Source organism: Triturus cristatus, chromosome 9, assembly GCF_964204655.1.
Source record: "Triturus cristatus chromosome 9, aTriCri1.1, whole genome shotgun sequence".
In the NCBI taxonomy this organism is placed as follows: domain Eukaryota; kingdom Metazoa; phylum Chordata; class Amphibia; order Caudata; family Salamandridae; genus Triturus; species Triturus cristatus.
Window position 1 is genome coordinate 271,527,111 of NC_140592.1, and position 12,802 is coordinate 271,539,912.

The 12,802-nt window shown below is 39.3% G+C and overlaps 1 protein-coding gene and 1 long non-coding RNA gene across 4 annotated transcripts in view; one reads left to right on the forward strand and one right to left on the reverse strand.

The window, feature by feature from the left end:
- Positions 1–4,392, forward strand: part of LOC146797743 (uncharacterized) — a 56,832-nt gene extending 52,440 nt beyond the window's left edge. The window contains exons 2-3 of the long non-coding RNA XR_014968524.1: positions 3,826–3,900; positions 4,347–4,392. This is a non-coding gene — a long non-coding RNA (uncharacterized LOC146797743). The remainder of the gene's footprint in view (positions 1–3,825; positions 3,901–4,346) is intronic.
- Positions 1–12,802, reverse strand: part of LOC146797742 (cyclin-dependent kinase 17-like) — a 655,932-nt gene that overhangs the window by 577,781 nt on the left and 65,349 nt on the right. For 2 of the 3 annotated variants that reach the window (XM_085624900.1, XM_085624903.1), the window contains exon 3: positions 695–856. The exons of the other annotated variant lie outside the window; for it this stretch is intronic. In XM_085624900.1, coding sequence (XP_085481026.1) covers positions 695–856 — 162 coding nt within the window. The remainder of the gene's footprint in view (positions 1–694; positions 857–12,802) is intronic. 3 annotated transcript variants of the gene reach the window in all.

Below are 12,802 nucleotides of genomic sequence, written 5' to 3' on the forward strand. Positions count from 1 at the left end.
TATTGCTAGGTTTTACAAACAGGACCTACCACTAAAAGGTCAGGCATTTATGTCTTCATGACAAAAAAGGTGGTGTTGAAAGTTTTTCTTAAATTTGATGGTCTAGCATGGTTGTCAATTTTTTAAACAGGATTCTTAATACTTATAATATAAAGACGAGGAACACTAGGGCACAATGTAATAAAGATTACTGTTGACTAATCAGAGCATCTTTGCAAGGCCTGAACGCTGGATTTCAGTTGTTTTCTACATTTGTCCAGTGACGAACGGCTTTTAGGACTATGGCAAAATGATATGCATTTCTACATCATCTCCAAAGTGTTTTAGTGGAGCTCTGAATCGGCTAAGCTTGTAAATGGCTCGTGAATTGCAGCAACATCATACAAATGCAATTTAAAATACCAGTTGAACATACGTTTTCCCTCATGCTTGCTATTTTTTCTGCACACTTTCCTTCTGGTAGAATCTGCCTCTTAACATTAGTAAATAGCTTACTAATATTTGCTTTTAATTTTTTTCTTGTGAAGCTCAATCTCTAAATGTGGTCTAAACAAATGAATTACTCCGTCAGATTTAATCCTCATTTTTAATCTGCATAACAAAATGTAATTTAAAACGAAAACAGGGGTCCCAAAATAAAGACAATGTTAAAGAGGCAAGAAACAGACAAACACAAAAAGGTCAGAATATTCACCCAATGTGCTTTTCCTGGACAGGGACAAGTAGGAGCTAACACTTGCTCCGATCACGCTGTAGGGCCGCCGTAGCGGGGCGGTTTTGAAAGAGCCCACGTACTGCTGGAAGAAGGAATGCATGCTGTGGGAAGAAGGTGGCTTGCCATTCTTCACGATCGGTTCTATTCACCACGACAGCAGGAAGAGAAAAATCCAGCAGCAGCAAGAAAAGTAAAACAGAGAAAGTAAAAGAAAAGAAATGATACAAGAAGGAAAATGAAAGGGCATCTGTAAAATACAATAAGGGTTTTGCAAATTTCAGGAAGCAGTTTTACAATCTACTTCAGGACCAGCTGTGGGGTGAAATTCATGTAGCTGTGCATCGTTTGTAAGGGTTTGTTAAAAGATCCTAAGATCAGGAGAAAACCCTAGCAAAATATTTCAGATTCCCATGTACCTTTTAATGCAGCAGTAAAACCAAAAATATATTAGCTTATTTCAGACTTTAGAAAATCATAATTAATTTTGTCCTAAAACGGTGTTAGTTTATTTATGCTGGATGTTCTACACTGACGTATATGATTATAAATGTTAGCTCATTTTGTTACATCAAGGTTTCTTCTGAAGACTTGTACTTCGACAGAAAAAGACTTGTGTTATGTATTGCTCTCTTTGATATTAACAGCTTGTCAGATTAAATATTTTTTGGGGAATCTAAACAGGATACCTAAAATAATCATGCATCTGCTTGAAATGCATAGTGAAATGCTGAGTTTTATAAATTCTCTTGGGGACTTTTTAATACAATTTAGGTAAAGTGCCTTCATTTCAACCAGGAGACCCTTATGAGGTTGAGGGGACTAGAGGTGACCTGGTGTGTTCCTTTCATGGCCATTCTGTTCCAAAAGATGAAGTCAGTAGCAATCCTAGCTTGGTGCCAAGTCCCTGCCCCCCTCCCTTTCTTCAGTGTTTTAAGCGAGAGAGGTTCACTTTATCTCCGTCCTAGTTTAATTGATTATGCGGCCACTGGAAGTGCAATGGCATTCTAGGAGCCAACAGGATACGCTATTCATAACTAAAAATATGTTAAGGCTTCTTAAAAATAAGTGCCAGGCGGCCGACTGGGTGGGTATTACTTTTGTATACTCCGTAAGTGTATAGTTTTTCAATGTAGCATTTGGCTAAAGCGTATGCTGATGAGCGATTTAATTCTTATATTGCTACATCGCAGAGAGGTCTGAGAATGCTGACATTCTGTTATCAAATGTTGTGTCACCAGATTCACCACTCTGCAGAAATCCATAACAGCAAATGCTCCTTGAAACTACAATACCAAGGTAGTAGGATGGCTCTGCATTAGTCTGCAGGATCTTCGCCCGTTTCCTGATGAGAACTCTATAGGAAAATCATTTTCAAGAGAGTTGTAACAAATACACAACCTTCATTTGCTCTAGGTCATTCAAAGCATTAAATCATTCAGTAAAGGGCCACCACGAGTCTTCCAAGTACGGACAGTCATTTTATAAATGAAGATGACATTCCCGTAAATCATTGTGGATGCAGGATCATTTTCCATTTTTACTTTGCACAGTCTCTTTTCCGCCTGCAGAGTGGAACTTGAAAGTGTAACATTTTTAGAAACACATTTACTCAGCCTGAAGAGCACTGGCAAATGCCATGTATAAAATGTTTCATTTGACTTTCTATTGAGACATACTTGCAGGATAAATGTTAAGATGGCATGACAGTAACGTTTTTACATTTCTGTTCTATTACACCTAATGTTTGAATTGTTTACTGACTTATGGTTGCTGTCCAAGATCTACTTCTAAATGAAACTTAAAATGTATCGAATTGACTTTTATAAATGAATGTACTTAGCACTCACTGAGGCTTGCTACATTACAAGTGTTCTTGTAGACAAAAACAGGTAGGCAGATGAAATTGTTTTAAGAATGGGTGCAGGATTTTTTTTGGTCTCCAAGTAAAACTTTGCTAAGGCCAAATCGATAGAGAAGCTGAACAGTTTCCCCTCCACTGAAGGGAAAGTGAACGGCACTATCTTGAGTGCTCTGATTGGCAGCTCAGAGGCAAGGTAATGTCTGTAATTTGATCAACCTAATAGGCAAAGTCTTAAATTGTTCGGTTTAATTGTATGTTTTTGAACCTATATAGTATTTCCCAAACCAGCATACAAAAAACACATGTCAGCGTGGTGGCATACATTTCTGGACCACCTGGTATTTTGGTACATTTTCCTAACATGCAAGATATAGCATTTCTCTCAATTCTCTAGATGGATCTAATTGAGCCTTTCATCTTTTCTGGGGCAGGTAACATAATACTGTATGAACACAGACTGCCTAGCAAGCTGAGGCTCCAAATATGTTGGTAGAACCTTGGTTACTCCAAAAGTGTTAAAAAAAAAAAAAGAGTAGACCATCTTGTACTGTCATCTACTCTATTTCGGCATGTTGATTTTTTTCCAGAATAAGTCAGTTAATTTCCGGTATTTCCTACTAAGCAGGACACAGAAAAAAAAACTTTCTAATTGCAAATATTTTTCTAGCGCGTTCAAGTCAAGAACTAGGTAGAATGCATAGATAAGAGGATGAAAATCTCTTTCCCCTGAGAATGCCTCAGATCCTCCAATATCATATAATACCCCTCACAACCTGTCGCGTCCGTCCATATATCGCCATCCCTGACTCGAACATATGTCACTGAGTGACCTTGAGGCTGTAATTAAGCCTTGTAAATGGGGGCAAAGAGGTGGATTGTTAATTAAGAACATATACAATTTCTCACCTAAGCAAATGGTGCTCTTATTGAAGGATAGAGTATCTTTAAACCTTCAAGAAACTCTTTTACAGCTGGGAGCTTAAAAAAAAAAAAGCTTGTGTCAGACCTTTCCTGAATGCCGCATGGTGAACTTGTACAGTAAAACTGAAATTCAGGCAAGGAGAGGCAACATCACTTAATCAGAGATTAAAACCTGGGTGTGGACACCATAGTTATTGCACAGATGTCCCTGGGGAGGATTGTCATAACTGTTCTTGAGATCTGGACACTAATTGATCTATTTCATCGAGTCATGCAATTAGTACTATACAATTATGTTACGATTTATGGCCTTCTTGTTTTATTTTAGTGTGTCCTGGAGGTTTAATTGCGCTTTGTGACTTTGCGTGTACCGTTGGTTGGCACTGGCAGATTGCTTAAGCTGGTAAGGTCCTATGTTTAATAGTTATGAAGGAGTCCTTGATCACGTTGCACCAAAGTGAGAAGTGAGACTTCATCTACGCCTTTACTTTGCCTCTTGTCTTTCTTTTTCCTTTCTCTTATTCTCTTCTTTTTCTTTGGCTTTCGTTTTACACCTTGTGATTCTTGTATTTTTTTACAACTACTAAGGTTTGTGGGTGGCCTTTTTGAAACTCTCTCTGTACACTCTATAAAATGCTTTGTTTTGAGTTTGATTTGTCAATTTCCTTTTACTTTTCTCTTCTTTATATTTTTTGAATCTATGTAATTTGTATGGTTAATTGTCCTGTGAGTTTTATACATGAGTATGTTCATGTTTCTAGATCAACGACAATGTAATCGATGCATTGGAGCCTGAATTGTTTGTTGTATACTAATTGTTCACTCATTTTTGTCTTACCATGCATGTAGTGGATTTCTCTTTGCTGTTGTCATTGTCTGTGGATTGGCCTAAAAGGTATGGATTTTTTAATCCATCATTTAAACTGTAATTTAATGATGAGTTTTTGTTTTAATGTTAATATGTGTTGGTCACTGAATCGGCACATTGTTACATGTATGGCTTTTGCATGTTTGCAGCCCTGAGGAAACCTTTGTTAAGGTGAAGCGCATTGGTTGCGCTTTTATTTTCGGATAAAGAACCTGAAATAAGGACAAGCATACATGAATAAGATCTACAAGTTTTACTTTGGATTAAGTCTTTTACATACATATTTATTTGTTGCCTCTCTTTCCAGTTTAATTTAAATGTAACTGCCTGCAGGAGGCTGTTTGCGTTCCCCTACCAAGATAGAGACGGTCTTGCTGTTGAAAGACAATCTGAGTTGTCGTCCCAGTTGTCTTCCCTCTGAGCTCAATGGTCCTGAAAACATTCTTGTAATGGCCCCATATAAAGTAATTTAGCACAACTGCAATGCATGAAACCACCGAACCCAGTACAGAGGATATTTAAAGGGCAGTAGATTTGGAGAAGTTGACATTTTTCTCAGAAGGATGATACTCTGTCTCTGAAGGAAATACTCTTCTTTTCTTTGCATCTAGAGTAAATCCCTAGTAAGTTTGGCACAAAGAGTTAGTTAGCCTTTCTGGTAACTGAGTTTAAGACCTAATCTATGACAAGGAGAGATTGTGATTTGGATATCTCCCATTAGTCTGCTTGGGTTGTGGGTTTGAGAAGCCTACCATCCAGGTACGGGTACATGTAGATCTTTAAGTGAACTAAGTGTATCACTAACGCTGCCATGGATCTGAAGAAGGTCTGAGTAGCGGACTTCAATCCAAATGACAGGACAGTCTACTGTAAGTGCAAGTTCCCCACCGGAAAACAAAGAAACATTCTGTGCTTCTTTATGACTGGGATGTGATAATGTGCATCCTGGTGATCAAATACACATATACATCCCCAGTCCTCCACTGAGGAGAAATCGGATTTCATGCCAGCATAGGGAATTCATCTCATCTGATCCATGTGTTGCAGGCCTAGGATGGATGGGTCCCAGATACTTCTGTAGGCCTCTCTTTCTGATTAGGAAGTATCTTCAAAGATGCCCTTCTCCTTCTAAAGAGGGTTACTGGTTCTAGTGCCCTCGTTTTCTGGTTGTTGCTTTGCACAGATTAGCTAGCTGGTGTAGATGCTGATGATATAGGCAGTGGCAGTGCTTTGAAACTACGTGAAAAATTGTTTTCATAATAGGTGTTTGAAGATGTAATAATGACTGCATTACTCTGTAGACTGCCAGATAATCAATACCAACCTTTTAATCTATCATCGGTTTTACAAACCAGCAAAACTCAGTACAAGATCCCTCCACTGCCAACGTGTAAATTTCATCTCAGACTACCCATAATTCCCATCTTTGAAACCCAGGAATACAGAAACTCCAGGCTCATACCTTCACCAACAGAATATTGTCTCTAACATTTTTTATCACAACAGTGATTTTCATGGGGATTTTATGTCAAGGAAGAATAAGGAGGAGCAATTTGCTTTTACTGTTCTCTTGTCAGTATTACTGCTTGAGCGTACCTTAAGCTCTTTGCCACAAGGTATCTAAAAACACAGCGTAAACTATTGATGCCGCCTTACTTAAATTTCTGGATTTAGATGCTATGTTCCTCTTGGCATTTTTGGAGCTAAATGAAAATCCCTCCTCAAACCACAGACCCCTGGCTAGTCAGGCAGAGAAGTATATAAGTCTGTGGTTGCAGAAAAAAATTATACTAGGCACCACAGCGCCCATGACTTTATGTCAAGCGCACCCATTTGGACTATCTGGATTGTTTGATCAGCTTTAATGTTTAAGGGTAATACAGATGAAGAAACATAGCTACTATGAGCACAGTGGGAGGGCCTGGATAGTTGGATCATGCACCCACTGCTAAATTCCTCCCTAATGGCGCACATCTGGTCATTTTATTACAGGACGCCTCATTTCTTGTCAGAACACAGATGCCCCTAGTTGGTAATTGCAACACCATGGACAGGTAGGTACAGTATGGTTTTGTATAGTGCAACGGCCTCCTGGATTACATGGATTTAACTACCCCACAGGTTGAAATATCCGACTATTTTAGGAGCTGGGACTGTTGAAACATAGCTGAAGGAGTTTAGATGTAAACTCATCTTTCTGACAACGATTACAGTTGTGAACTGTACCAGATACCAGGCTCAAAAGCTTAATTTACTAGCATTCCAAATTATAGAAATAATTACATTTTTGGTGGAAAAGCACTGGTTCATGGCAATACCATAGATTGCTGGTGTGATGAATGCCATTGGAGCCTAAACTGTGATTAAATGCTTCTTTTTCCCTCTGAAGGTAGAGATAAGGTTAAGGCCTGCACAGTCAAAAACCTGGATGTTTTTACTTTGTTTTCTCCCTAACTTTACTCTTCGTTTACCTTTTCATGACAGCCAAGAGTGTGTAAGAGCTCTGCTCTGCAGTCAAGTATCAGAAGAAAGAACTCATAAGCAATGTCAAATCTAAGGTCTTAGACATGTCAAGGCCTTGTCCTCTCATCATAAAAGCTGCGAAATCCAATTTGTGACTCAGAGGGAGTGTGTGTAGAATGGCGACCCCAAGAGTAGATTTCCAACGAAATGAACTATTTTATTGTCCACATGAAAGACATCAAAATGCCATCTAGAATGAACAGCTTACCTGGTGTGGGGTGCCGCGGGGCTTTATTCCACGGAACAGCAGAAGCTTGTACATAGTAGGTTGAGAAGAAAGAGGAGGAAAAAGTATCCCGCTCTAGAAGAATGAGGGCTTGGAGTGAAGGGGAAACTAGCTTCCTCATTTTTGAGGCACAACTAAATCATCAGTTTAAAGATGGAAAGCTGAGTAGCTGTTGTTGGTATTAGAACTTCTGACCTACAGGTGACACCAGTTACCAGAAGCAAGCATCTTAATTCACTGAGCCTTGAATTCGCTCAGTAGTAGTGAAACAGTAATGTGAGAGGAAACTAACAATGTCACAATACGTGGATTAGCACCTTTGATAAAGCGGATAATTACATATTTTTGGTTGTACTGCTGCTTAGATGCACACTAATCCCACAGCACAATACACAAAACCAAACGAGGGCACTATAAAACATTTCAAGTGCATTATTTCCTTATATTTTAGCAGCACCTCAAATTTGCAAAACTGTTTTTCTGAACAATGTGGCGATACCGGAATTCACTGGCTGATTGGATTGCGGGCAGCGTAACAGGCCTTGCATACCTAGTTGGTTTCATTAATTAGCAAAGCAGTTTATCTTTTAAGCCAGCTGTACAAGTAAACACAGTACATGATGCAGGTGTCCCAGCCTAAGCAGATTTAAAATGGCTTTAATGCATTCAATTGAAATATGAAAGCAAAGTACATGCAGAGAAAGAGAATGGTATAAAAAAAATACAGGCAGGAAAGGTTGATCAAGCAGTAGTTAAATGAGAGGGCAGGAGGACATGGGGAAAACAATTCTAAACCTGGTAGTAGATAATCTGCAGAGACCTTCTAATTGTATTTTCACATTTTTACTGTAAAATATTTAAAGAGAACTATGTCAATATAAAAATATTTTCATTCTTCTTTATGCCATTTGCCCATGACGTCTTGAAATAATTAGTTACTCCTACAGCGGAAAACCTCATTTATACCGGCTATTTTAACAAGTGTTAATCATTCTGTGGGCCATTACAATAGTCGAATTTTCACCTCAGCAACTAAACACATCAGTGATGCTGCTGGGGCGTTTTCATCCTGAAGTAACTGTATTCTGTGTTATGAGAAAATCTCAGAGAAAATGTGTGTTAACTGCAACAACAATAGGAAAATGCATCAGTCACCAATATTTGAAAGGATAGCGTTTCTATGTTGCTACTTTATTTTAAATAATTAACGCACTTGATCCAGCTTAAAAACTGGTTAATCTTTATACAACACGAAAATCAAACATAAGAACGAAAGCACTCAAAAATAAATGTGCAACTTGCACTTGTTTTACAGAAGGACAAAGTTTTTGAGAAAACAATATGGTGAAAGTACTGTAAAAGACTTCTTATATCTGTAGAATTCAGAAAATATTATACACTATACGTTTATCCTACTTAACAGTTGATTTTGATTTAAGATTCTAAAAAACAGGTTGATGAAAACTCACAAAAATATATTTTCTGCGATTACACAATTAATAAAAAAAATATAAGGCAACTTAATGTAAATGCTTTAATCAGCTTTATTTCCGAACTGTACAAACTTGCATGCAAATTACAAAACTGATATTGGCTTGAGAAAATGTCTTTTATTCTCATAGCAATGCACCACAGATTTTGCAAAATCTGTATATAATTAGCCAGAATGATGGAACTGTATATATTGAATCTCTACACTAACAGAGTCTTCGATTTCTTAAAACGAAATTGCTAAAACAATATATTTCTATACGCTACACGTAAACACTTAGCACATGTGGTAGTAGTACATACTTACTAATGAGCAGTTTCATGATGTGATCTATGATACTTTGCTATGTTGACAAATGTATTTACTGAATTACACCGACTTATTTCTGAATATGCACACAAATATATATATATTCCCCCATTATAGTTAGATCAGCTAACTATAACTCACGCACCCGCAATACACTGCTGATGACGTCACATATTACATCATTCATGACATGGTCAGTGACATCACTGATGACATCTCAAATGACATCATCCAGTGACTGTGTTTTAATTTAAAGTTTAAATATGTATTATATATATGCCCAAGTATATGAAGAAGACTGTTTAAGTGAGTGATAACATGTGTCTTACTGAATGCATGGGTTAGTGACTAAACTGTGTGAATGTCTGTATCAGTCTGTCTGTTGTTGTATAAGCTGCTGCATGGGTTGGTCAGTAGCTACATGAGTGTCTATATGGGTTATCGATTGGAGAGAGACAGCGCATATTTGAGTGGTTGATTCACTGTGTCTATGGGTTCAAGAGTGCATGTGGAAACAGCGGTATAGGCGAGTGGGTGTATAGGTGTGTTGGTGAGTGAATGGATGTCTCAATGGTACATGTCCAAGTAACTACATATGTAAAAGGCAGTGTATGTGAGAGTTGAAGTATATAAATGACTATACGTGAAGAGTACGTGATTATGAGAGTGGCTGTATGGATGAGTGTGTACTTGTATCAGTGATTGTATAAGAGAGTAAGTATGCGTTTGTTTCTGTTTGAATAAGTGATATGGTGTGTGTATAACTGTATAGGTCAGTAAATGGAAGTGTGATTAATTCTTTGCATGACTGACTAGGTGTGTGAGTAATTCTGGATGAGTGGTGGTGTGTGAGTGTCTGTATAGGTGTATGAGTGCTTATGATAGTGTTGTGTTGATGAGTGACTGCATGTATGAGTGATTGTATGGGTGAATGAGTGGATGTGTGTGTAGACCTAGGAATCAGTGAGTGCGTATGTAGTAACTGGTATTGGTGTCGATGGTTTCGAAAATGGTAGTCTGTATTTTAGAGTGGGTGTATCAAAGGTTATATTAGAGTGTGAGGAGGTGCATCAGATTTTGACTTGGATGATGTCATCAGTGATGTCATTTGAGAAGTCATCAGTGATGTCACTGACCAGGTCATGAATGATGTAATATGGGACGTCATCAGCAGTGCATTGCGGGTGCGTGAGTTATAGTTAGCTGATCTAACTATAACGGGGGAATTTCTATGGTTTTGTACGAGTGAAATGTCCAACTAAGTATAACGTGCCTGAAACCTATGTTTTTTTCAGTGAATTTTAATGGTTTTTTAAATGCTAATTTTTAACTACAACATAGCAGTCGCGTTTGCAGAGTGGTGGAGAAAGGGGAGCGTGGCCTTCATACACCTTTTAGCAATCCCACTGTGTGGAATTTAGCGGAAGTAACTGGAGGGATAGTTAGCCCGCAGCGTCAACCTTGGGGGCCAACTACCCCTTTTATTACCTCCAGTAAGTCCCACACAGCAATATTGTTAACTTGTTACATCAGGCCCCATCCCCTCCCTGCAGCACTCGGCAAACGCACCCCCTGGAGTGTTCCAAGTTCGGGAATTAAGTCCCCTTGAATCCTGGGGTCCAACTAGGCCACCAGGTACCTCCATTAAGCGCGACTGAGCTGCGTTGCAGAGGTGTCAAAAGGGGCATGGCCTCAGACCACCTCTATGCAACGCAGCTCTGTGGCACTTACTGGAGGTAACTGGTGGGCTAGTTGCCACCCAGGGACCCTCAGGATTCAAGGGGACTTAATCCCCTAATTTACAACGCAGCAGGGGCTGTGTTTGCACACTTGACATATCAGGCCCCGCCCCCTCCTTGCACCACTGTGCAAACGTGCCCACTGGTGCGTTCTAAGTTGGGGGATTAAGTCCCCTTAAATCCTGTGGTTCCCTGGGGGCCAACTAGCCCACCAGGAAACTCCGGTAAGTGCCACAGAGCTGCGTTGCAGAGAGGTGTTTCTAGGCCACGCCCCTTTTTACACCACGCTGCAAACATGGCTTCTGGCGCACTGCTGCTCAGACAATGAAGTCCACTTGTGTCCTGAGGTCCTCAGGACACAAGAGGAACTCATTGCCCCTATTGATGATTATTTGCTGGTAGCTTTAGATGTCACCTCGTTGTATACCAGCATTCGACATGAGGACGGGATCAAAGCTATTCCATTTTATCTGGTTCAGCGCACCATCCAGTACAAAGAACATAGCAACATGCTTATTGAAATGGTGAAGTTCTGTCTGAACAATAACATTTTCATGTTTAATAAATTGTTATACCAACAGATAAGGGGAGTTGCCATGGGGGCCAGCTTCTCTCCCAGCTATGCAGGTCTTCACATGGGCTGGTGGGAGGAGCTGGTCCTTCAGGTTGAACACGGGCACCTTGTTGAGAGTAACATCAAAATGTGGCTCCGCTACATCGATGATCTCTTTGTTATATGGCATGGTACAAAAGAACAGGCAGAAGATTTTGTAACGATTGCAACTATTTAAACTTACATTTCACTGCAACGATTAGCGAGGTCACTGTCAACCTGCGACACACAAGTGTACCTACACAACAATGCAATTGAGACCCGTTTACATAGGAAGGAGACAGCGGGCAACTCCACCTTACATGCTGACAGTTCACACCCTAAACACCTGATCAACAGCATACCGTATGGTGAGATGCTGCGCCTCAGACGGATAAGTAGTAATGAGGTTGATTTGAAAATAGCTCAGGAGAATAGCAAATCCAGATTCTTGGAAAGGGGATATTCCCCTAACATCATTAATAGAGCTATATCCAAATCTATGATCTTGACCAGAGAAGTACTCTTGAGAGATAAACAACTTGACAATGTACCTAAACAACAGACAACATCAGAGACTGGCCATGACATGAAAGATTTCAGAATGATTATGGGCTATAGTAGGCAAAATAAATCTATCCACAAGATAGTACAATCAAGTTGGCCATTGGTCTTAAATGACCTAGTGATTGGATCCCTGCTACCGCAGAGGATGTCCATCACTTACAGTAAAGCCCCATCCATCAGGGAGAGTCTAGTCAAGACCAACCCTGAGATCATTGAAAGCTCCAATTGGCTACAAACACACAAGGGATTTTTTAAATGCAAAACATGCAAAGCATGTATACATGGCATCAACAAAAACACGTACTCCAACCCGTTTAGCAATAGGGAATATAAAATCCAAAAGTTATTAACTTGTAAAACTGAATTTACCGTGTATGTGCTGATGTGCCCATGTGGCCTTAAATACATGGGCAGCACTAAACTGCAAGTTAACAAACAGGTTTTACAACACCTGCGTGCAATCACCAATCAGGACAATACATATCCAGTAGCTCGACACTTTAGGGAGTTCCACAAAACCCAACAACAAAGAACTCAGCTACTTTGTGATTGACGCCATTACCCCCAGCAGACGAGGTGGGGACAAAGACCAAATACTCTGAAAATTTGAGACTAGGTATATTTTACAACTTGATACCAAATACCCGGGTGGTCTCAATGTCACTGAAGATCTGTATACGTGTCATTAAGAAATTTCATTGGGTTGTGCTAATGGTTCTTATTTTATCAATTGCTGCTAACAATTTTAGATGTACAGTCTCCAAATGACTTTGAAAAACCGGCTCTATGATGCACACCATTTTTATATGCTGTTTATATATCTGATCTATTTATATATTTATTGTATATTTATATATTTATTTATGGAACCTTGCATATTAAATGTGGTTTACAGCATTAGCATCTTTGCACAGCATCTCTGCACAGCAGCGACCGTTTTTGGCACATGACTCACTGAGGAACCTCATTTGACATATGCTTTAAATTAC